At 42.7% G+C, this 24,608-nt stretch overlaps 1 protein-coding gene across 1 annotated transcript in view; it reads right to left on the bottom strand.

Annotated features, from left to right (window-relative positions):
- Positions 1-24,222, bottom strand: part of LOC124860663 (pancreatic secretory trypsin inhibitor-like) — a 54,188-nt gene extending 29,966 nt beyond the window's left edge. The window contains exons 1-3 of the mRNA XM_047354154.1: positions 24,087-24,222; positions 23,335-23,432; positions 21,913-22,022 (exon numbers count right to left, since the gene is read on the bottom strand). Coding sequence (XP_047210110.1) covers positions 21,913-22,022; positions 23,335-23,432; positions 24,087-24,141 — 263 coding nt within the window. The 5' untranslated portion in view covers positions 24,142-24,222. The remainder of the gene's footprint in view (positions 1-21,912; positions 22,023-23,334; positions 23,433-24,086) is intronic.
- Between the last annotated feature and the right edge of the window lie 386 nt (positions 24,223-24,608).

Below are 24,608 nucleotides of genomic sequence, written 5' to 3'. Positions count from 1 at the left end.
TTGGTTTGTCTTAAATATTGCGATCAGTTGGAAAAGAAAGGAGTATAGTACATGTTATGGTGGACAACTGACTGACTGACTGATAATATTTCTGTGTGCAAAATCTGAACTATACTAAACTTTTTCTTCTGCCTCTCTCACACACACATACACACACACACACACACACACACACACACACACACACACACACACACACACACACACACACACATATATGGGATTTGAGTGCAACATCTGCATTTTTGAGTCTAGATTTTAGAAATCTGCCCTTCTCATGGCTACTCCACCAGAGACGCTTCTTCATCATGGCCTGAAAGAGAGAGAGGGTCTGTCTGCCTGCCTGCTGCAAATCACAGTGTGAGTTTCCACCAGAACAAAACTCAGAAGAAGTCTGGCCCCACTGAGATGGACAACGATCCATGTTGCTGCAGAGCCAGAAGAGCGATTTATATTGAAAGCACATCTTATTCCAGATGCCCCTAACTCAGATTTTAACAAACAACAACAACGTAAGTTATCATAACTATGCAGACGACACACAGCTATACGTTACAATGTCACCAGGTGACTATGAACCCATTCAAGCGCTGGGTAAATGTTTAGAAGAAATCAATGCATGGATGGGCCTAAATTTTCTTCAGCTGAATGAAAACAAAACTGAAGTAATAATCTTTGGACCAAAGGAAGAGCGTTTAAAAGTTAGCACACAACTTCAGTTAATACAGCTAGAAACCACCAGTCAGGCTCAAAACCTGGGTGTAGTGATGGACTCAGACCTGAACCTTCAGAGGCACATAAAGACAGTAACAAGGTCGGCCTTCTATCACCTAAAGAACATCTCCAGGATTAAAGGACTAATGTCTCAGCAGGACCTTGAAAAACTAATTCATGCGTTCATCTTTAGTAGAATTGATTACTGCAACGGTGTCTTCACAGGTCTGCCTAAAAGGTGGATCAGACAGCTGCAGTTGATCCAGAACACTGCTGCCCGCGTCCTCGCTAGAACTAAGAAAGTGGAGCACATCACCCCGGTTCTAAAGTCCCTACACTGGCTTCCTGTAGCTCAGAGAATAGACTTTAAAATACCTCTGTTAGTCTAAAAATCACTGAATGGCTTAGCACCAAAATATATTACAGACTTGTTGTCAGTGTATCAACCAGCCAGACCTCTCAGGTCTTCTGGCTCAAATCTACTCTGCAGAACCAGAACCAGAACTAAACATGGAGAAACAGCTTTCAGTTCTTATGCTCCACTAATTTGGAATAAACTGCCAGAAAACTGTAAAAGCGCCGAAACCCTAAGTTGCTTTAAATCAAGATAAAAAACTTATTTGTTTAGAGTGGCATTTGACTGTGCCATTTAGGCATGATTAGTTGCGTTTTCAGTCCAATTTTCCTTTCATTTTCTTGTCCATCATTCTATTCTCTTTATTTTATTTTACTTTTTTAAATTACCTCTGTTGTTTGATTTTATCATTTGATTTGTTTTTCTGTGTCTGTATCTGTGTTTATTTGCTTTGTGATTGTATTGTAATTGTATGTACAGCGCTATGAGTGTCTCATTGCTGAAAAGTGCTATATAAATAAACTTACCTTACCTTACCTTATCTTCAGGTATGACTACAATCCTCACAATTGTCGACCGATTCTCTAAGACATGCCATCTCATCCCACTTAGGAAATTTCCGTCAGCTCTGCAAACAGCCAAACATCTCACCAAACATGTTTTTCGTTTGCATGACATTCTGTCCGACCGAAGTCCGCAATTCATCTCTCAGGTCTGGAAACAGTTTTGTTTAACTCTGGGAGCTAGAGTTTCATTAACCTCCGGCTATCACCCTCAATCCAACGGACAAACAGAAAGACTCAATCAACAACTTGAATCCACTTTACGCTGTCTCACTTCTACTAACCCAACAGACTGGTGCTCATACCTACCATAGGTTGAATATGCTTTGAACTCTCACGTTTCCTCTGCTACAGGACGTTCCCCTTCGAGGCATCCCTAGGTTACCAGCCACCTTTGCTTTCTGCCGATGAGACAGACATCACGGTTCCCTCGGTCCACCATCACATCCAACGCTGCAAATCCATATGGAACTTCATCATCCAAACCCTCCAACGAAACACAGAACAGAACAAATGATTTGCTGATTGACAACGCCAACCTGCCCCGGAATATCTGCCCAGCCAAAAGGTTTGGTTATCAGCACGTGATGTACCACTGAAGTCTATGTCCCGAAAGCTTTCACCTCGTTTCACCGGTTCTTATGAGATTGAGACAGTGATCAGTGCCTCAGTGGTTCGTCTCCGTCTACCTGCAAGCCTTCGCATACATCCTACGTTTCATGTATTCCAGATAACGCCTTGGATCCCTAGTTCTTCAAGTTCATGCGGGAATGGCCCTGTGGAGCAAAAGTTCACCTGCAAGCTTTTGTCTCTCCAGATTTGCACCTCCGATGCGTCGCCCCGTGAGGCACGCAGGACATGGCAACGAAGAGTTTATTTTCCGCGAGTTTTATAATTCCGGTTGACGTCAGAGCTGCGACATCTGTTAAGCTGTGCATATCGAACTGGCCGACCAAAATTGATGACTCCAACATGTCTTGGACACTCGGGTGAAGAGGGGAGCGGAGCTTTCCACTGACCACTACCTGGTGGTGAGCTGGCTCCGATGGTGGGGGAGGATGCCTGTCAGACCTGGCAGACCCAAACGAATCTTGAGGGTCTGCTGGGAACGCTTGGCGGAGTCTCCCGTGAGGTGGAGCTTTAACTCCCACCTCTGGGAGAGCTTTAAACACGTTCCGGGGGATGTGGGGGACATTGAGTCCGAGTGGGCCATGTTCCACACTTCCATTGCCGAGATGGCTTACCGGAGCTGTGGTCTCAAGGTTGTTGGTGCCTCCAACTTGCTGGTGGACACCGGCAGTGAGGAATGCTGTCAGGCTGAAGAAGAAGTCCTATTGGGTCTTTTTGGCCTGTGGGACTCTGGAAGCAGCTGATGGGTACCAGCAGTCGAAACGACATGCGGTTTGGGTGGTTGCTGAGGCAAAACCTCAGGCATGGGAGGAGTTCGGAGAGGGCATGGAGAACTACTTCCGTACAGCTTCGAGACGATTCTCATCCACCATCCGGCGTCTCATAGGGGGGGAGAGGTACACCACCAACACTGTTTACAGTGGGGAGGGTATGCTGTTGACCTTAACTCGGGACGTTGTGGGTCAGTGGGCGGAGTACTTCAATCCCACCAGCAGCCTCTTCCACTGAAGAAGCAGAGCCCAGGGACCTTGGGGCGGGCTCTCCAATCTCTGGTGCTGAGGTCACCGAGGTGATTAAAAAGCTCCTCGGTGGTAAGGCCCTGGGGGTGGATAGATTCGCCCAGAGTTCCTTAAGGCTCTGGATGTTGTAGGGTCGTGTTGGCTAATGTGACTCTGCAGCATCGGGTTGATGTCGACGGCAGTTCCACTGGATTGGCAGACCGGGGTGGGGGGACTGTAGAGTGTGTTCCAACTATAGGGGAGTCACACTCTTAAGCCTCCCTGGTAAGGTCTATTCGGGGGTTCTGGAAAGGAGGGTCCGTCGGAAAAGCGAACCTCAGATTCAGGAAGAGCACCGTGGTTTTTGTCCTAGCCGTGGAACACTGGAGCAGCTCTACATCCTCAGCAGGGTCCTAGAGGGTGCATGGGAGTTCGCCCAACCAGTCTACATGTGCTTTGTGGACTTGGAGAAGGCATTCAACTATGTCCAGGCCCTTATATAAGGGCTGTTAGGTCTTTGCATGTCCGGTGTCAGAGCTTGGTCCACATTGCTGGCAGTAAGTTGGACTCGTTTCCAGTGAGGGTTGGACTCCGCCAAGGTTGCTCTTTGTTACCAATTCTGTTCATAACCTTTATGGACAGAATTTCTAGGCGCAGCCAAGGTGTTTAGGGGATACGTTTTGGTGTCTCTGCTTTTTGTGGATGATGTGGTCCTGTTGGCTTCATCAGCTCGTGATCTACACCTCTCACTGGAGCAGTTCACAGTCGAGTGTGAAGCAGCGGGGATGAGAATCAGTGCTTCCAATTCCGAGGCCATGGTCTTGAGCCGGAAAAGGGTAGAGTGCCTTCTCCGGGTCAGGGGGAGGTCCTGCCTGAAGTGGAGGAGTGTAAGTATCTTGGGATCTTGTTCATGAATGAGGGGAAAATGGAGCAGGAGATTGATAGATGGATCGGTGCTGCGTCAACAGTGATGCGGGTGCTGTACCGGTCTGTCGGTGAAGAGAGAGCTGAGCCAAAAAGCGAAGCTGTCAATTTACTGGTCGATCTACATTCCCACCCTCATCTATGGTCATGAGCTTTGGGTCGTGACCGAAAGAACAAGATCTCGGATACAAGCGGCCAAAATTAGTTTCCTCTGCAGGGTGTCTGGGCTCTCCCTTAGAGATAGGGTGAGAAGCTCGGTCATCTGGGAGGGACTCAGAGTAGGGACTCAGAGGGACTCTGCTGCTTCTCCACGTTGAGAAGAGCCAGTTGAGGTGGCTCGGGCATCTGGTTAGGATGCCTCCTGGACGCCTCCCTGGTGAGGTGTTCCGGGCACGTCCCACTGGGAGGAGGCCCAGAGGAAGACCCAGGACACGCTGGCCTGGAAACGCCAGCTCTCCCGGACGAGCTGGCCCAAGTGGCTGGGGAAAGGGATGTCTGCTTAGGCTACTGCCCTCACGACCCGACCCCAGATAAGCAGAAGACAATGAATGAATGAATGGATGAATGGAAGACAAATTAATTAACAGACATATTTGTCTTTTATACTGTTAATATTGATTGGCCAATTTGTTGCGAGTTGTCAAGCATGCTTAGAGAAATAATCTTGCCTTGGCAGATGACAAACCCGCTATGAGTAGCACAACAAACGTTAACTAACTGCAACAGTCCAGAAAAGCAAGAGCTGAACGTACTGTAACAGAAGGAAATTATTAGCAACTGGATCATTTATAATGATGCAGCTTAACAATCCCTGCATATTTCTAGCGACACAGCAGAGGATCTGTTTGCTTTACCTCTTGTTCCAGCATAGTAGCACATGGAATTTCCTCATTTAAACAGGGCGGTCTACATCTGTTTTGCATCTGTTATCCATTGCACAAGCAATCTTTGAAAATCGCATGTAACATGCCCACTTATGCAATTCATTTATAGTACATGTAAATTAGCACCTGCTATTTGGAATCTTTAAAGATCAGACCCTCTATGTTTAATTTATGATGGTCAGCGGCTAATGAGGAAGATTGCACTTAATATGTTTACTTTACATTTGTCCACATTTTCTGCTTCTTGTTGTTAATATGTCATTATCCATTATTACTCTTAATACTAGGGGGCAGAGATTATTCCTGTTTGCCAGAAACCACAAAACAGATTTTTGCTTCATTCAAAAGTCGCATTAGATGCCAAATGATGAAACATTTTTAAGATCTCTGTGGAGTTATGAACTCTGGCAGGCCCATGGTTCTGCAGGTGTCACCACTCGAAAGCACAACTTTTAAGGTCCATGCTATTAAATAGGTATGATTCGTCAGGCCACTTCAACCTTCAAAACTTCATATTGGTAATTGGTAATTTATATGTTTATAACTCACACGGGGATAATAATGTACTACTAGATAAATTAGAGTATCATATTAAAAATGCTTCAAACAGCTTTCCTATATCCGGTATTGAAGTAAGGGAAGATTTTAACATGATACTTGGTCATAACGGAGCTGCACGGTGGCACAGTTGGTAGCACTGTTTCCTTGCAGCAAGAAGGTCCTGGTTTCGACTCCTGGCCGGGGGTCTTTCTGCATGGAGTTTGCATGTTCTCCCCGTGCATGCATGGATTCTCACCGGGTCCTCCGGCTTCCTCCCGCAGTCCAAAGATATGCCTGTTAGGTTAATTGGTCTCTCTAAATTGTCCTTAGGTGTGTGAATGAGTGTGTGCATGGTTGTTTGTGTGTTGCCCTGCGATGGACTGGCAACCAGTCTAGGGTGAACCCCGCTTCCTGCCCATAGACTGCTGGAGATACCAGCTTCCCCGCGACCCACTATGGAAGAAGCGGTATAGAAAATGACCGACTGACTTGATCATAACCTGGACAGCTGGCCTCCGCGCAACTCTATAGCTGTTAATATGAACCTGAAACTCTTCATGCAAAAATTTAACTTAATCGCTGTGTGGAGGTACCACTATAATAACAGTATGCTTGTACATGGAGTAATAGAAGTACCACCAGGAAATTACGCATATACTTCTGGTTGGTTTTCTAGTAATATTATTAATTCAATTCAGTTTATTTATATAGTGCCAATTCACAACACGTCGTCTCAAGGCACTTCACAACAGTCAGGTTCATACATTCCAATTAATCCTAACCATTGAACAGTGCAGTCAGATTCAGTTATTTATTCAAATTGGATAAAAGGTTTTTCTGTCTAAGGAAACCCAGCAGATTGCATCCAGTGACTTGCAGCATTCCCTCCTCCCAGATGAGCATGTAGAGACAGTGGACAGTCACTGGCGTTGACTTTGCAGCAATCCCTCATACTGAGCATGCATGTAGCGACAGTGGAGAGGAAAAACTCCCTTTTAACAGGAAGAAACCTCCAGCAGAACCAGAACCAGGCTCAGTGTTAGTGGCCATCTGCCACGACCGACTGGGGGTTTGAGAGAACAGAGCAGAGACACAAAAGAACAAAGAAGCACTGATCAAGGAGTACTTTCTATGGGAAGGAAAAGTAAATGTTAATGGATGTAGCTCCTTTAGTCGTTTCACCTAGAAGGAAAGAACCGATAAACTCTGAGCCAGTTTTCAAGGTTAGAGTCGGAAAGAGCACATAGTTAAAAGCTCAGTCAATCGCCATGTCTAGGAGAGAGAAAGGGTTAAACACTGAAAGACAGGGCTATGTGGATCATCGGTAGAGGGTGAGCATTATGTTGTTGCCAGCAGAAGCTTGGACGATGCCCCTCTCCAGAAAGGTGTCACAGGTAGACACAGAGTCAGGCCAGGTGTAGCTTCTAGGAAGAGAAAAGAGAGAGAACATAAATTTAAAAACTGAAATAACAGCAAACAATGCAAAATTGGAGAGTAGTGTGAGAGTGTAGCGAAGACGGTGAAAGTGGTCATTATGTCCTCCAGCAGCCTAAGCCTATAGCAGCATAACTACACAGATAGTTTCAGTTTATTTATTTATATAGCGCTTATTTACAACAATGTTGTCTCAAGGCACCCCACAAAGGGTCCGGAACGGCGCGGGGCCGCCGGGGAGGCCAGACCAAACCACCGAGTGCCAGAGTCCGTCCACCCCAGAATGGGCCACGTGTAGGGGCACTAAGTAAAATAATACACTGATAAAGTTTGTCCATCTAGAGCCCACTGATGGTCATTGTTATACTAAAAACCACAAAGATTGGGATACCTCTCTCTGTCAGACTGATTATAACCATTGGAAAAGAGAAGGGGTCATACAGGTAGCAGAAATGGAGGGTGTGTGTGCATCTCAACCATAACTGAACCGGTTTAGGCTAAACCTGACTCCCCCTTACTCCATCCAACAGGGAGGGAGAAAGGCGGAGGTAAAGATAAGGAAGATAGCCTAAGCCACTCTAACTATAAGCTTTATCAAAAAGGAAAGTTTTAAGCCTAGCCTTAAAAGTAGACAGGGTGTCTGCCTCACGGACTAAAACTGGGAGCTTGTTCCACAGGAGAGGAGCTGATAACTAAAGGATCTGCCTCCCATTCTACTTCTAGAGACTATGAAGCACCAGTAAACCTGCAGTCTGAGAACGAAGTGCTCTGTTAGGAACATATGGAACAGTCAGATCTCTGATGTATGATGGAGCTAGATCATTAAGGGCTTTATATGTGAGGAGGAGAATTTTAAATTCTATTCTAAATTTAACAGGGAGCCAATGAAGGGAAGCTAAAATAGGAGAAATAGGATCTCTCTTTTTAATTTTCATCAGAACTCTTGCTGCAGCATTTTGAATCAGCTGAAGGCTTTTTATAGTAAAGAATTACAATAGTCCAGTCTTGAAGGAACAAATTACAACACCTTTAACTGACCATAGTGTATTGTCTATATTTAAATCAGATCTAAAATGGTTAATAGCAGATTTCTGGAATAGAGCGTGTTCTAAAGATGACTGTGGTAGGAACTGGGACTTTTGAAATTTAAAGTAACTATGGAAGCACCTTCACGTCGGGTTTTGGGGGGCGATTGGTGCTGGGGCTGGTGTTTCAGTTCTCTCTGGACCATTTGGATCATTTTTGGAATTTTGGTTCCTGGTTTTGGTGCCCAGTCCACCGGCTGGGGGGACCGTTTCAGGGTATGATTTCCCTTTGGTGGAGAGGCTGGCCAGCTAGCTCAGTGCGGCATTCTTTAGTAAATTATTTTTAAAATCTGGATGCTGTGCTTATTCTGTCTTCTGTTGGTTCAGCATAATTCATGCAGATTGACTACAGCCGTGCTCCGGCATCCGGTGAAAATAGACTCTGGTCGAATTGGATGGCCAACTGCACGTCGCAGCATTTGTGCACTGCCATCTGATGACAGGTGATTCCTTCTTCTGACTCTGCTTCGTTTCTCTCTGATAGTGACTGAAATATAAAGAATAAAGAATATAAAGAAACATCAGATTCTTCCCCACTGTTTTGTGTTGCTGGTCATTGTAGCCACGGTCAGTTTACATGCCAGGGTTTCCCTTTTACGTCATAAAAGAGTACAACAAAATCGCAGAAGAATAGTCTAGAAGTGCCCTTTTATTGAAACTTATGACCATATATCTCAACAACTGTTCATTTCAGCGGCATGAATTTACATTTTCAAATATTTTATTAATATTTCCTTTTCATAAATGTAATTGGATTTATCATAAATTTTAATTGTCACAGGCACCTTCACTGCACAAATCTCTCTGATAGACTACCTCGATGCAGACAGCATGTTAATTGCCCAACCAGAGATAAGAACACACTGGACCATTGTTACACAGCTCTAAAACATGCATACAGTGCAGTCCCTTGCGCACGGTTGGGACTTTCTGACCACTGCCTTCTTCATCTCGTACCACCATACAGGCAGAAACTGAAAACCTAGATAGAAAATAACTAACAGCTTCCCAGCTAACAACCCAACCCAAACTAATGCTAATGCTAACCTGCATCACTGTTATTATGGTGCTGAATGTTCCAACAAGGAGAGAAAAACATAAAACCAATCGGTGAAGTGTAACATTATAATGATATAATGATTTTCACTGTATTTCACAATATGCTTTGTTATTTACAAACGTATAATGACTAACATGCAGTATGTTGAGTATATTTTCTCTAAGCTTGCTATTACTTTATTTTTTTGCTAAGGGATTTATGGTCCCGCGTATTATTGGACTGTAATAGTTAATCCTATATACATATGCAGGTTGGTTTTTTTAGAACCTCATTCAGGCCTGGACTGAATGGACTACGCTAGCCTTTTATTGGATTAAGATAAGATTGGGATTTTAAGAAATACATGGCCATTGAGATAAAACAAACGTTGCAACAAACCGACTTGACTGACTGACTTAAATTGCAAACTGAACAATAAGAAATCTTAAGGAAAAGAGAAAGCACCACCTGGTTTAAGAAGTGTGGACACTTTATGTTGTTAAAGAAAAGAATAATTTCACCTTGTATTAAACAGTTTGTACTTTTGTACCTGCAACATTGGCCTGAATTCTAAATTCTCAATCCTACTTGTAAGTGTGGGTTACAACATAGCCTAATTGTGGCGAGCCAAACACAACCTAATTTAAAGAGTTTGCCAGGTAGTCATTTTAGTTTTGACTGTAACCAAGAAAAATATGGCATCTATTGTTGACATTGTGAGCGAGAATGGTGTAAATGCTGTTACGGGGCACACTTGATGGTGACACAGATGAAGATATTGTTGAGGTCTTATCAACATATGGCATTGTCCATAAAATAGTAAGACTCAAGGATTTTCAAGTGATTGTTGAGTTTGACTCAGAAGAAGCTCTAAAGCTTATTGGCTTTCCTTCTGCGCCCTGAGAACCCTGTCTTAAAATAGTGTTTGGATAGAATTAAGGCTTTAGCTGCCTCCACACTGCCCCTTTCAGCCAGCGATGTAGACCCTGGAGCCTCAAGTTCTTTTAAACCCGTGCAGATTTAACAGGGTAGTTCAGACAGTGCTGGGAGTGAGTCAGACAGCGGTGGAGCATCCGTTATATTCACCCCTCAGAAACAACAACTTCCACCCACCAAACCACAAAAACCTGACTCAAGATCACTGGATGAAACAGTAAACCCTAAAGAAAAGAATGAAAGAAAGACAATAAAACCAAGAGAACAATTGAAGAGCACCGCCACAAGCCTAGACTCTGACACATCTGAGATCCACCAGATGTTCAATGTATTATAGTGGAGCATTTTATGAAGAATGAGGCCTCAGCAGGCCCAGGCTCCAAGAGACTGCGTTCCTTCTCAGGAGTGCCTAAGACTCCTGGTGAGGTGGATTTCGATACATGGTGTTTACATGTTGAACTTATGTTTCAGGATGGTTATACCACGGATGTGCAATGACGATTAATACTGGATTAATATGGTGTAACTGGATCACTGTTACACCACCATCAGAGACACGCCGTCCCACGTGCTGCACTGGGCCAATCTGACCACATCATGGTCCACCTGATTCCTGCATACAGGCATAAACCAAAGCTCTGCAAACCTGTTGTGAGGACGACAAGGAAGTGGAGCAGTGAGGCTGTGGAGAATCTCCAGGCGTGTTTAAGTTGTACAAACTGGGATGTGTTCAGGACTACTACCAACAGTCTGGACGAGTACACAGAGGCTGTGACTTCCCACATCAGCTTCTGTGAGGACAGCTGCGTACCATCATGCACCAGGGTGAGTTACAACAACGACAAACCCTGGTTCACAGCCAAATTCAAAAGGTTAAGACTGGATAAGGAAGAGGCCTTCAGGAGTGGGGACAAAGACATATACAGAGAGGCGAAGTACAAGTTTGGCAAGGCAGTGAAAGAGGCCAAACGACTGTACCCTGAGAAGCTCCAAAACCAGTTCTCAGCCAACGACTCTGCATCTGTGTGGAAAGGGCTCTGGCAGATCACCAACAACAAGCCGAAAGCCCCCCACTCCATCAACGACCGATGCCTCGCCAACGACCTGAACGAGTTCTACTGCCGCTTTGAAAGACAAAGAGACAGTCCTGCCACCATCCCCCACGACACCCCCCAACAGTTGCAGCCACTTGGCACCTCCAACCCCCACCCTGAAGTTCCCCCCCACCAACCCCCTACCCACGCCGGGGATGGCTCTTTCCATCCAGGAGAGGGACGTCAACAACTCTTCAGGAGACAGAACCCCGGGAAGCTGCTGGACCGGTTTCTGTCTCACCAGCCAGCCTGAAGCACTGCACTGATCATCTGTCTTCAGTCTTCACAGACATTTTTAACACCTCACTGGAGATGTTGGGATTATGATTATTGATTAATTAATATTTATCAATAATTATAATTAAAAATCATAATTTGAGAAAATTAATTTCTTAACCAAAAATCCTCATTTATCAATCAAAACCAGGGATGTCTTCTGGTGTTGTAATTGTGGCTCAACGCCTTTGATAATTACAACCGTTAAATACTCAGTAATAATCGATAACTATTACCAGAGATGTCAATGTTTAATCAACCGTTTCTGCCGAAACGTGGGGAACTTTAACCTTACTTTGACTGACAAATCACTTTTGCACAAAATAAACACAAAACGCCTTCTCTTTATCTACGTGAAAATTTATTGAACCAATCAGCCTGATGCAATCAACTCTTCGATCTAATAATCTTCACCTACTCAACATGCAAAGTTCTACACAAAAGGGTAAAATATCTAACTAAACAAAATAAAGCAAAACAGCAGTGGGTGTGTATGGAATCAACCAGCAGTTATGGCAAAAGTGATAATATGACAAAGGAATATGGTGTTGAATGCTTCATTCATTGGGAGCGCAGCCCACCAGAAAGTGTAGCTCAGTGAGATACAGGCAGTCATAAAACTTCCCCCACCGCTGGTGATGTTACAGAACACACAAAGGGTTATAAAACATTTGGCAGCAACTCATAAAACATGAAGTTGAAGACAAAGAAAATGGTTGATTTTCACCATAAGGTTATTATAGCGGTCCAGTTTCACAGCACACCTGCTCTCAGGTGTTCGCACAGTAAAACCACAACCTTGCTAGACTCGGCGGCCTCAGAAAACAACAGTAATCACGTTTCAAAAGAACAATGGCATGAACATACAATTCAGAACACATTAGACTCTAAGTGCCAATTCTGCATTGCACTAAAACCTGCTCTACCCTGCCCAAGCTATTCCTAATAAAGAAATAAAAATAAAAGGTGGATTTTACTTGTTGAAGTCTTCCTTCTGGGGCAGCGAGTGAGAGAAAAAAGGGGTTGAAGAGTTCCACGCGTCCGCGGATACTCCAAGAAAGTGGTCAATCTCTTTTGGCCTCCTTGGCGAAAAGAAAAAATATGATCTGACCGTCAGCAGTTGACTAGAACAAAACAAGGTGGGAAAGTTGCGTCTCCTTGAAACTCCGTGGTTTTGGTTATGTGTTAAACTCACGTCTTCAATCGGCAAAGTGAAATTTCTGGCCTTCTCATTCCAGAAACCTCTTTCATGAATTTGTCGTTGGCCAACGAAGGAGAATAAATGAAGAATCCACGTGGGACCTCTTCTTCTCCAGAGATGCGCTTCAGTTACTGGTCCGGTTTCCAGCGTGAAAAGCAAAGCTTTAAAGGGGCCTCCTTCATTTACGCTTTCCGTGATGTCAGACTTGGGATGCCCCGTCATGTCAGCCGCGGTGGCCGCTGGGATTCGTAGTAGCGGGCTATCCTGGGATACAAAATGGCCGATGACGCCAAACGGCCTGGTAGCATCCAGCAACGTGCAAATGATCCAATATTCACCACAACATGTAGTCCAACAGAGACATGTCATGTGCCAGCCTGCTTCAAGTCCTCCATCATCGTCCCTGTTCCTAAGAAGCCAAGGACCACAGGGCTTAATGACTTCAGACCCGTCGTCCTGACCTCTGTGGTGATGAAGTCCTTTGAGCGGCTTGTGCTCTCACACCTAAAAGACATCACCGACCCCCTCATGGACCCCCTGCAGTTTGCCTACAGAGCCAACAGGTCTGTAAACGATGCAGTCAACCTATCCCTTCACTTCATCCTCCGGCACCTGGACTCCACAGGAACCTACGCCAGGATCCTGTTTGTGGATTTCAGCTCTTCCTTCAACACCATCGTCCCAGCTCTGATCCAGGAGAAGCTCTCCCAGCTGAGTGTGCCCGACTCCACCTGCAGGTGGATCACTGACTTCCTGTCTGACAGGAAGCAGCACATGAGGCTGGGGAAGCACGTCTCTGACTCCCTGACCATCAGCACCGGTTCCCCGCAAGGCTGTGTTCTCTCTCCTCTGCTCTTCTCCCTGTACACCAACAGCTGCAGCTCCAGTTACCAGTCTGTCAAGCTTCTGAAGTTTGCGGACGACACCGCCCTGATCGGACTCATCTCTGATGGTGACGAGTCCGCGTACAGATGGGAGGTGGACCATCTGTTGGACTGGTGCAGCCAGAACAACCTTGAGCTCAACGCTCTAAAGACAGTGGAGATGGTTGTGGACTTCAGGCAGAACCCAGCACCACCTGCCCCCATCACCCTCTGTGACTCCACAATTGACACTGTGGAATCTTTCCGCTTCCTGGGAACCATCATCTCCCAGGATCTCAAGTGGGAGCCAAACATCAGCTCCAAGAAAGCCCAGCAGAGGATGTTCTTCCTGCGGCAGCTGAAGAAATTCAACCTGCCCAAGACTATGATGGTGCACTGCTGCACAGCCATCATTGAGTCCATCCTCACCTCCTCCATCACCATCTGGTACGCCGCTGCTACAGCCAAGAATAAGGGCAGGCTGCAGCGTGTCATTCGGTCTGCTGAGAAGGTGATTGGGTGCAGTCTACTGTCGCTCCAGGAACTGTACACCTCCAGGACCCTGAAGCGGGCAGGGAAGATTCTGGCTGATCCCTCCCACCCCGGTCACAGACTCTTTGAGACTCTCCCCTCTGGCAGAACTAAATCGTAATTGGTTTTGGATTTAGGTCTGACTCAAAGACTTTCCAGTCTTCTTGATTAAATTATTCAACAAAATATAAGTTTGGTTGAGACAGCATTAACCATATATTAATCTCTCATAAGCTTTCACCAATCATTCTTTGTGTATTTGTAAATGTTTAAATAGAGCTAGATGTTATTGCCCCTTTACTGCAGTTTACACCCCACATGTTTTACATTCAAATTTTCAAATTTGGGATTATGATGAACTGGCTCAAAATACTAATTAAAAATTGAATTATTTACACCTAAGTTTAACAGATTCTAGAAATGCTTAAGTGAGACTTAAAATAAAGATGTGTTGCGCTGGGACCAGCGGCGCCAGTTTAGATTTAAAAGTGAGGTGGCCGTGGAGGAAGTACATGAATTCTGGCACACATGCTCAGTTTTGTCACATGGTAGTGTTGGTGCGTACTTAACTTAAGTGGTGTTTTTAGCATCTTGAAACAGTGAGGGCCTTAACCCAGAACCCTCCTTCCTCCTGTTCCATGTTTAAAAGTTGCCCTTTACAGTTTCTGTTTGTATTTTGACCACTATGTTTCTTCCTCCTGCTACCTGCTGAGTGGGGCTAACCCCTGTCTCACTGAGTATAAATGATGTTGAGACCAGACAAATGGTTCCCAAATAGCCAGTGGCACCCTCAACATTTTTCACAGGAGGGGCCACATGGGGCCATAAAAAATCAAAACCAATGACTGAGTTTAAAAAATGCTGTGATATTAATAGGAACAACAACCAAAAATCTATAGCAGACCATTTATCTCTTGTTTTTACAAATTCATATTTCAGATTGACTAGAAAAGATCATTTCAAGTTCTCCAGACTTTCCAGTATTGAAAGCTTCGCAGCTTACATGTAGAAGCCCTTGACCAAAAAGTCCCGGAAGAGAGTCTCTGACAAGTGTAGACATGTATTTCTCCTTTTCTCCTTGCATCTCCTGAACACTTTTACAGTACTGTGGAAACTATAAAATAAACATAAATGGATGCTCATTCATTGTTTGATTAACAAGGTTCTAAACATAACTGAATGCAGTAAATGTAAAGGTGATTTATAAGATAAAGACCAGTTTATTCTGGTGATTGTAGAGTGTAGAGCACTGGTTAAATGTCTGTAGGACCTCCAAGTCAATGATCAGGCCAAATGATGTTTTACGGTTTCTTTAATGAGGTGTGTGTGGTTCAACAAAACAGAATACCAAATAAAACATCTGTGTATAATTCATTCTAAAGAAAAGTAAAATAAGCTCTCTGAAAATGTCCAGAACAACAAACCTAATTAACAAATTTTCCTTACAGAACAGTTTACACAACTCACCAGTCTTATGAATGCATGCTCTTAAAGATACTACATAAACTGCTTCCAAACTCGCCTTCTGAATTTTCTCACTGTTAACTTGAACACCATTTGTTTACAACACCATGAATACTTGGATTGATCTCACATTATATTCTTTTGTAAAGAATATAATGTGTATATATGTACATTTAAAAGGTATTCATTTTTTCTCACTACTACAGGGGTTGGACAATGAAAGTGAAACACCTGTCATTTTAGTGTGGGAGGTTTCATGGCTAAATTGGACCAGCCTGGTAGCCAGTCTTCATTGATTGAACATTGCACCAGTAAGAGCAGAGTGTGAAGGTTCAATTAGCAGGGTAAGAGCACAGTTTTGCTCAAAATATTGAAATGCACACAACATTATGGGTGACATACCAGAGTTCAAAAGCGGACAAATTGTTGGTGCACGTCTTGCTGGCGCATCTGTGACCAAGACAGCAAGTCTTTGTGATGTATCAAGAGCCACGGTAGCCAGGGTAATGTCAGCATACCACCAAGAAGGACGAACCACATCCAACAGGATTAACTGTGGACGCAAGAGGAAGCTTTTTCCTCCACCAGTATCACGTAGTGACCTGGCCACTATCCTGCAAGAAGAATGGCTTAAAATCCCTCTGACCACTGTGCAGGACTTGTATTGGCTGCAAAAGAAGGCCCTACACCATACTGATAAATTATTGTGGTCTAAAACCAGGTGTTTCAGTTTTATTGTCCAACCCCTGTATATACCAAAACAAAGTGCACTGGAGTCAAATTCCTTTTTTGTCTGTAAAATCATGGCAATAAAACCAATTCTGACTCTGATCTGTTCTAATTCTGTTGCCACTGCTAATAGCATTTTTTTCTTCAGCCTTTAGGAACCTGTGAAACCCAGACCTTAAAGAGCTGTGTCTATTCTCATAGAATCTGGGGTTACAAAATGTAACCAAATAGAACCTTGTTCTATTTTGAAAAAGCTTCACACTATAAGGCTATTGCTTGTGGATTATAGGTGAAGCAGAGTGTAGTCTTTGCCTCACTGGGTCCGTTCGGACCACAAACAAAGAATCTGTTCGCAAAACAACTTAAAAATCTTTAAAGAAAACTTAAATACGCACTCAGAGGCGCCCGGCACACCTGAACAAGGAGGAAGAATACTCTCGTCAGGGCGGAAGCTGAGATGACAAACCCACTGCTGTGAATAGTGACCACACAGCTTAACAAACCAACAGTCCAGCAAAGCAGAAGCAGAACATAACAAAAAGACAACATCAGCAGGTGGATCAGGCATAATGATGCTGTCAGGGTTCTGGGTTTGTGTGTGTGTGTGTATGTGTGTGTGTGTTTGTGTTCACTTTGTTTTTAGCTTTCAGATGGTTCCAGAGTTTCTCAGGTGCATGGGGTGACAGGTGCGACTGATCTGCTGATTGCATTGGAGGAGTATTTAAGCAGGAGGCTGCCAGCATTTCGATGCTAGAGTGTTTGCCTTCAGTGGTAACAAATCTAGCCACTACCCAAGCTATGCTTCGTTCCATGAATCTTTGCTGACATTGTGTTTGACTTTTCGCAGGCTGAAACCTGAACCTTGTTTATCTTCGTTGAGCTTCGTCTTTGGCTCCAGTGATATCCTGGACGCTCAAGTTTACCTACGTTTTGTGGATTACATTCTGGATTTTGTGTTTTGGGTTAAGCTGGCAGCTTCCTGGAAATTCCAGACTCCTGAACCAAGGCAGAGGTGTACTCTGTCCACCCTCCAACACAAGTACCTGAACATTGAACTCTCTCATGAACTCACCAGTATTCACTCCCCAGCTTGTACTGAAGCATCTGGACAACCTAGCTTCGCACACCCAGGTTCTGACTCCCTCTACCCCTGGGGACTTGACAGCATTTACTTAGTAAGACACTTTCTTGTTTACAAGTATCGTTTTCCTTAACACCGTTCCCTGTTTCACCAGTTCTCTTCCCCTCTCTTTCAGTTGGCAAATTTACCCATTCATGTCCCTGTGTTCACGTACTGTAAATAAACACCATTACACTTTCAGCTTGTTTCCTCTGAGTGTTCTCTGTATGTGGATCAGTGCTATATCGAAAATGACACATGCGGCGCAACAACCCATGCATGCTTCAAGTGGCCAGAGCAGAGAACATCTGTTCACTACACTGGAAAACACGCAGTGCCAGGCTCAGCTTCTCACTGAGCCCACGGGAGGATCCATCATTAGGAGTGGACGACTTACCTGACAGTCCATGGACGAAGACGCTCCTTTGTGGTTTTCCTCCAGTTCTGCTGATTTGGCAGCCTCTGGATTGGGTCCCCTCCAAGCTGGTCACCAAGCTCACTGCCCTGGGACTGGAAAAGGCCATCTGTTGCTGGATATATTGGCATTTCTTAACAACAGACCACAGGCGGTAAGAATTGGCAGACACCTCTCCTCCACACTAGTCCTCAGCACAGGTGCACCTCAGGGCTGTGTTCTCAGTCCATTCCTCTACTCACTCTTCACGTATGACTGTACTGCCAGGCACAGCTCAAACGTTATCCTCAGGTTTGCTGACGACACCACCATCTTGGGCCTCATTACAGAGTGCCTACAGGAAGAAGGTGAAATCACTTACCAGTTGGTGTCAGGAAAATAACCTCTTTCTGAACGTTCTCAAAACTAAGGAGATGATAGTGGACTTTAGGAGACAGCGTGGAGGCCAACATTCCACAAATCTATATCAATAACGCTGAGGTGGAGCAAGTCAGTAGCCTCAAGTTCCTCTACATTCACATCGCTGAGGATTTGTCCTGGAAGGTACATGTAGACACTGTGGTCAAGAAAGTGTTGAGAATTAAAATCATGTAATTTCATGTTATTAGTTTAGTTTGCATGTGAGAACATTAAACTGAGATTTAACATGAGTGAGCCTTGGGGAGAGAGTCAGTAAGCGCAGGGGTCAGGGTGAAACTGGGGTTAGAAGGGTCTCAGCAGCTGCAAGCCGTAAAAGCTGGCTGTAGGGACAATAAAGCAATAAATGTCAACTTTTGGCCGTGGTATAGATGCCACAAGGAAGCTTGGCTGATTTACAACACCTGATGGAAAAAGGGAAGGCACAGTCAGTAAGCTTTGAAGTCCACAGTATAAAGATGTACTGAAAACTTGTAATGACAGAGACATGTGGGTAAAGACAGCCATGCTTTGCTGAAAATCCATCTCTCTCTGTAAGGGCCCTTATGTAAATTCTCTCTTCTTTATGTAATTTTCCTTCATTGTGTTATTTTGTATATTCATTTTGCATTAGGAATCATTGGACTTATTATCTTCCAAATTAAACTTGCGTTAATCTTAATTTCCTGCTCTTCATCTGTTCTTTCTCACAACATCCGGACTGGGAGAGGTTGAGGCCGCAAGAATATCAGTGATAGCATTATTTTACCTCAGCAAAAGCCCAATAGAGACTCTACTTCCTGAGAAGGCTGAGGAAGTTCAGTATGAACGCCAGCATCCTCACAAACTTCTAGAGGTGCATTATTGAGACCCTGCTGACGGGCTGTACCACAGTGTGGTACATTCTGCACCCGTCAGAGACGGAAAGCACTACAGAGGATGGTGCGAGCGGCAGAGACTATTACTGGTATCGACCCCTCCCCCATCCAGGACATCTACCGCAGCCGGTGTCTGCATAAAGCATGTAGCATCATCAAAGACCACACTCACCCAGCAAAACGACTTTTCCATCTGCTACCTTCTGGCAGGCGGTACAGGTGCCGGTCCGCACGCACAAAAAGACTTAAAACAGTTACTATCCACAAGCTGTCAGACTACTGAACTCTACACCAAACCACATTTTTGACACTTTTCTAGCTTATTGCTGCTCTACAATGTGTACTTTTTTATTGCATGCCATTAGTACTTTCATTTATATAGTGAGTTGAACGGTTCTTCTTATCCCAAGCATTTCATTGCATTGTTGACTGTATGCTAACCTGCATATGACAAATAATCCAATACAAATACACTGTTCATCCTGCACCCCATCCAGGAACCACAGGATCAACGCAACTGTACATTCCACCAAAATAAAAAATAATTTTACAAAATTATATTTGACCTCAAATAGCAGTATAGAACAGTACGGAATTGATTAAAGCATAATTAAAAGCTTTTAAAACAGCATGTTTCAGTTGAGGTAAAAACAATTAAATATCAATTAAATGAACGGAATATTCCGTTCATTTAATTGTACATCCGACTCAAGAGAATTCAGGGCTTCACCAATCATGGACCATACCGCACATCACTGAACTAAGATCAAATATAGGCTGGGAAATTTCAAATGTTATTGTATGTGTATGTTATAGGCTATTATTATATCACAAATAATCCCAAAAACAATTTTACAAGAACAATAATTAGGCCTACATTAATACACAAACTGGTAGATAGGTAGGTGTTTTCATTGCCTTTGTAAATCTGATTTTTCAGATGAAATATTTCCCTATTAAACTAAATAAAATTTGAAATAAAATTTTAAAAATTGTCTTCGGTTTTGTCATTATGTTGTTGAACAGTTTTTGCAGAACTTCTGCTGACAAAAATGTTATTTCTTTCCTTTATTTTTTATATGAAGTAATATTGTCTTTAATAAAAGAAAAAGTTAAATTTGAAATTCAGCATTCATTGTAAAATGTTTTTGTGCATCCTGGGTGTCTGACCGTTTCTGACTGGGATTGCAATCAGAAAAAGGAACAATGACCCTGACAGGCTGCCAAAGGTCCTGATTATTTTTTCATTTCAATTTTCATTTTCAGGTCATTGCTATTCTTTCAGTCTGCCTGCATTTTCTCAACATAGCGACCTGCTATTGGTGCACGTTGCGCGGTGCTGTTGTAAATTGCAGCTGCCTTTGGGACATGCATGAATATCAGACTAACAATGTACTAATAACGTTTTAGTGAGTTAATAACACTGCAGGTGTTATATAAGCATATTGGGTTCCACTCCTCCAAGAGTTTGTCAACTTTGTGCTGAAATAGCATATTGCTTGAGGCAAACGTGCTAACTGGACAGGGGTGTTATTTTGCGCTTGTGAACTTATTGCGCATGTAAATATATCGTGCTGCCCGTGTTTTGCGGTGCTGTCCGGTTTCAAGAACCTCTGTCTGTCTAGAGACAGACAGAGAGGGAGAGATAGAGAGATCCGTCACAGCCTCTCAGAACAATCATGTTCAGCCCATGTTGGGACCATATCACAGCCAGGCAGGGCCATAAAATGGGGGGGCCAATGCTCCCAATGCCCCTCCTGCCCCCCCATTCCGGCATTTCTGGCAACTCTGGTATCCCTTAATAAATGTCGGTAAAACCGTTGGCAGAGCTCAGTCAAAATTTGCAAATCGACTCTGACTCAATTTTAAGTCACATGACTCGAGTCCACACCTCTGGCAGCTTATGAGGGCCCACACTGGTAATTTAGGATAACGCTGATGTCCTCTCCTTAAACTGTACTTTTCCACCTTTCCTTTAGCTTTCAGAAGGATATTACCTGCAGCCTCTAGCTCCAAACCTTAAAACAGATTACACTGAGGGGCTTTTAACTGCCACCATTTTTTCTTTTGTTTTTGGATAGAAGATGGACCAAAACTCCACAGTGAAGCTGGAGCTTTAAACTTGTCTGTCTGACTTCCCTGGTCAGACAGACCAGGCAAATCCCTTCTGTGTTGACTTGACGGTAACAAGTGGGTTAAAGCTGACCTTAGTTACAGTCTAAATTGACCTATTTTCAGTCAAGCTTTTTTCTGTGGACAAAACATTGAAATATGTGAATGGGAGCAACTGTTTTGAAAATATAGACATCACTAAATAGTTTGTGAAAGCAAAAGGAGTGAATAAAATGTATACTACATAATGAAATAACCCATATGCTAATTTGTGAACTATATATATTTTTAAGCTTCATTTCAGACAAAGAATGATAAATTAATTAAGAACTACTTCTAGATGGAGCTTTGAAATTAATTACAAATATTTAGCTGGTGACCTATGGACATAACTCAGTTCATTTTAATCTGGCTGAACTGAATTTAGAACTAGTTCTTGTTAAGGATTAACTGGCACAACACTGCTGACAGCTGGACAGAAGACTGAACAACTGGATTGAAGAAATGCATTCACAAATCTATTGCATCGCAAAGAAGCTTCTCAAGGTAAAGGTTTGGGAGCAATTGTCATGGTTTAAACAGCAGATATGTGATAATTTACCCTTTTGCAGAACTGATTTCAAAACAGATTTCTTTACAAAGAGGGTGAGCGTTGATATTGGTTTGTGTACCTACATATACAATACATGCCACTGTGAGTGTTTGCTTGTGTGTACGTATGTGTTACATACTTGTTCTCCTGGCAGAGAACACATTCTGTTCCATATGTTTTTCCATCACTTCCACAAACTGGATCATACTCCTTGGTACAACCCTTTTCTTCATAACTTCCACAGTCAGGCTGGACACAAATGGTGAAATAAAAATTAATAATCACAAATAAAAATTTGAATAATAATAAAAAGAAGAATAAAATGTTTCAGGTTTTACATAGATCAAGAATTTGCCTGGATTAACCTAGGGTGACACCAGCACCCCAGAACCCCACCAAATAGGTGCTTTTCCATGTTATAAACCACTCAAGGCACTCTTTGGACTACAGCAACATTTACCTACTCGCTCTCACAAACACACACAAATTATTACACTTATACATAGATTGTTAAGTTGCCTATGCAAAATGGGAACATCAATACTTGGCAGGGGAGGAAGCTGGAATTGAAAACCACAACTTTTCAATTGAATGATGACTTCTCTTTTGTCTAAGTGGACTTAAAGTGCAGAGTAACAATGGTGGAAGGAGAGGATTTAATATTTGGTCTGTAAACCATTTGCAACTTAAATAATAATAATATAAGTAATATTATTAATTACAAATCTTCTTTGTGATTTATGAAATATAGATATTGTTCATCTTCTTTAGATTAGATTAATTAAAACAAAAGCACACTTAAAAAAAAACCAGAAAGTCAATGAAAAAAATCTAATTGAGGCATCTTTTGAAGATCACAACAATTTTGGGCTGCTGGGAAGGAAAATGAAAAGAAATTACTTCTAGGAATGTTTATATTTTCTTTACCTTAACTATTTTTCTCTTTCTGTTCTTATCTACACTTTGATTCTTTTGTCTTTCATACAGTAAGAAACGTCCTGTTTAAATGTTTATATTTTGTGTAGCAATAAATATTCAAGGACATAAAAATAAGACAATTTGAGAGCCCAGTTGCATTGTGTAAATGAGGACGATGCTCTGACAACAGACAGACATCTTTATCAACTACTCCAACCTCTCTCTTATACCTGAGGCTCAGTAGGAAGAGTAGTTGTCTGGCAATCAGAAGGTTGTGGGTTCAATTCCAGCTTCCTCCTGCCATATGTCTATGTGCCCCTGGGCAAGGCACTTAACCTCAAGTTGCCTACCGATCTGCGTATCGGTGTATGAATGTGTGAGCGTTAGTGAGTGCGATTGGGTGAATGTGGCTCTAGTGTAAAGCGCTTTGAGCGGTCTGTGTGACTGGAAAGGCGCTATATAAGTTCAGTCCATTTACCTTTTTTTTTTTTGTTCTGTTTTCAGATTAAAATTATCCAATAAAATTTTAATATGACAGAGTAAAGTGGGAATCCCATCAGCAATGACAGCATTTTTGGACAACATTATCCTAAATCTGAAACAAATTTTTGAAATAAAATAAAATTACAAAAAGAAAACCCACCTCTGCATCTCCAGAAAGAGCTTGTACTAGTTCTGGAGACAACAATTGTTCATGATCGCCTGGAACCTGAGTCAAAATGCCATGTTCCTGAGAAAGGACTGTGCACACACACACACACACACACACACACACGTATTCCAATACAAGAAAGAAACACAGACGCTGTAGAGACACATGACTACAAGCAATGGGGCAGAGCACCTTCAGTAATACAACAAAACTAAAAGAAGAGAAAACTTGTAAAAGTATAAATAAAATTCAACTTTGCTTTGGTGCAACTAGTTGTTCTGTGTGAAAAGCTATGTAAATAAACAAATATTTGACACAGTGACAAATCATGAAAAAAAACAGAACTATATCCACAAGTTTCATTAGGGGCTCAACACACATACTTAAAGAAACTTCAAACAGACACCCTTTCACTTTAAATCTATTAAATTAACACCACCATGCTTCCCCGTTTGAAAGGTGTCATTGTTACATAAAAGGTAATCATTTCAATTTTAAAAATGTAGTCATAAAAGCCTGTTTTAATGTAATTTGGTTCTGCCAAATGACAGATTCAGTTTAAGATGATCACTTGCTTCTTTTACTTCTTCTCATTCTTATATATTATACAAATTATGACAAAGAAACCACACCAATAATTCGCAGCTTTAATCCGTCGGATCTAAAAGGAAAAAATATTTAAGACTGAGCCAGAAACAATTTTCCTTTCTAAGTTAAAAGTTTAAATCTTATAATGAACTCACCAAAATCAAGAAGAAGCATAAAAAAACACAGCATAGTATGCTTCATGACTTCCATATTGTACTTCTATTTTCACACGCAACAGGTGTGTGTTTCACACACTCCTCATACTCTCCTTTTATACACGTAGCTGTTGAAACTCTCTAGCCATCTGTCGATTGGCTTCTCAGTAAAGATAAGGCAAACTCACTCACCAGATCATTGGAGCCAATAGAACAACCAATGACAAGAAGAAAAAACAAATATTCAGGAACGCTATAGACAAAATATAACTGTTTAAAGTTAAAGTCATTACATACATGCAGTCAACATAAACAGCAGGAAAAATCCACACTAAAACATTTCTACAAAACTGACAACAACGATGACAGGAGAAAATGAACAATGGTCTTTGGTGTTTGGCATTGATATATATTACTGTATTGGACATCGCCTATTGACCACTATAGTTAACTAACATGCGCACGCAGGCACCATTGCTATGCATTGAGTCATGTCAACAAATCCATACTGTTCCAATGTTG

Source organism: Girardinichthys multiradiatus, chromosome 23, assembly GCF_021462225.1.
Source record: "Girardinichthys multiradiatus isolate DD_20200921_A chromosome 23, DD_fGirMul_XY1, whole genome shotgun sequence".
In the NCBI taxonomy this organism is placed as follows: domain Eukaryota; kingdom Metazoa; phylum Chordata; class Actinopteri; order Cyprinodontiformes; family Goodeidae; genus Girardinichthys; species Girardinichthys multiradiatus.
This window is presented reverse-complemented; position numbering and strand designations above follow the sequence as displayed.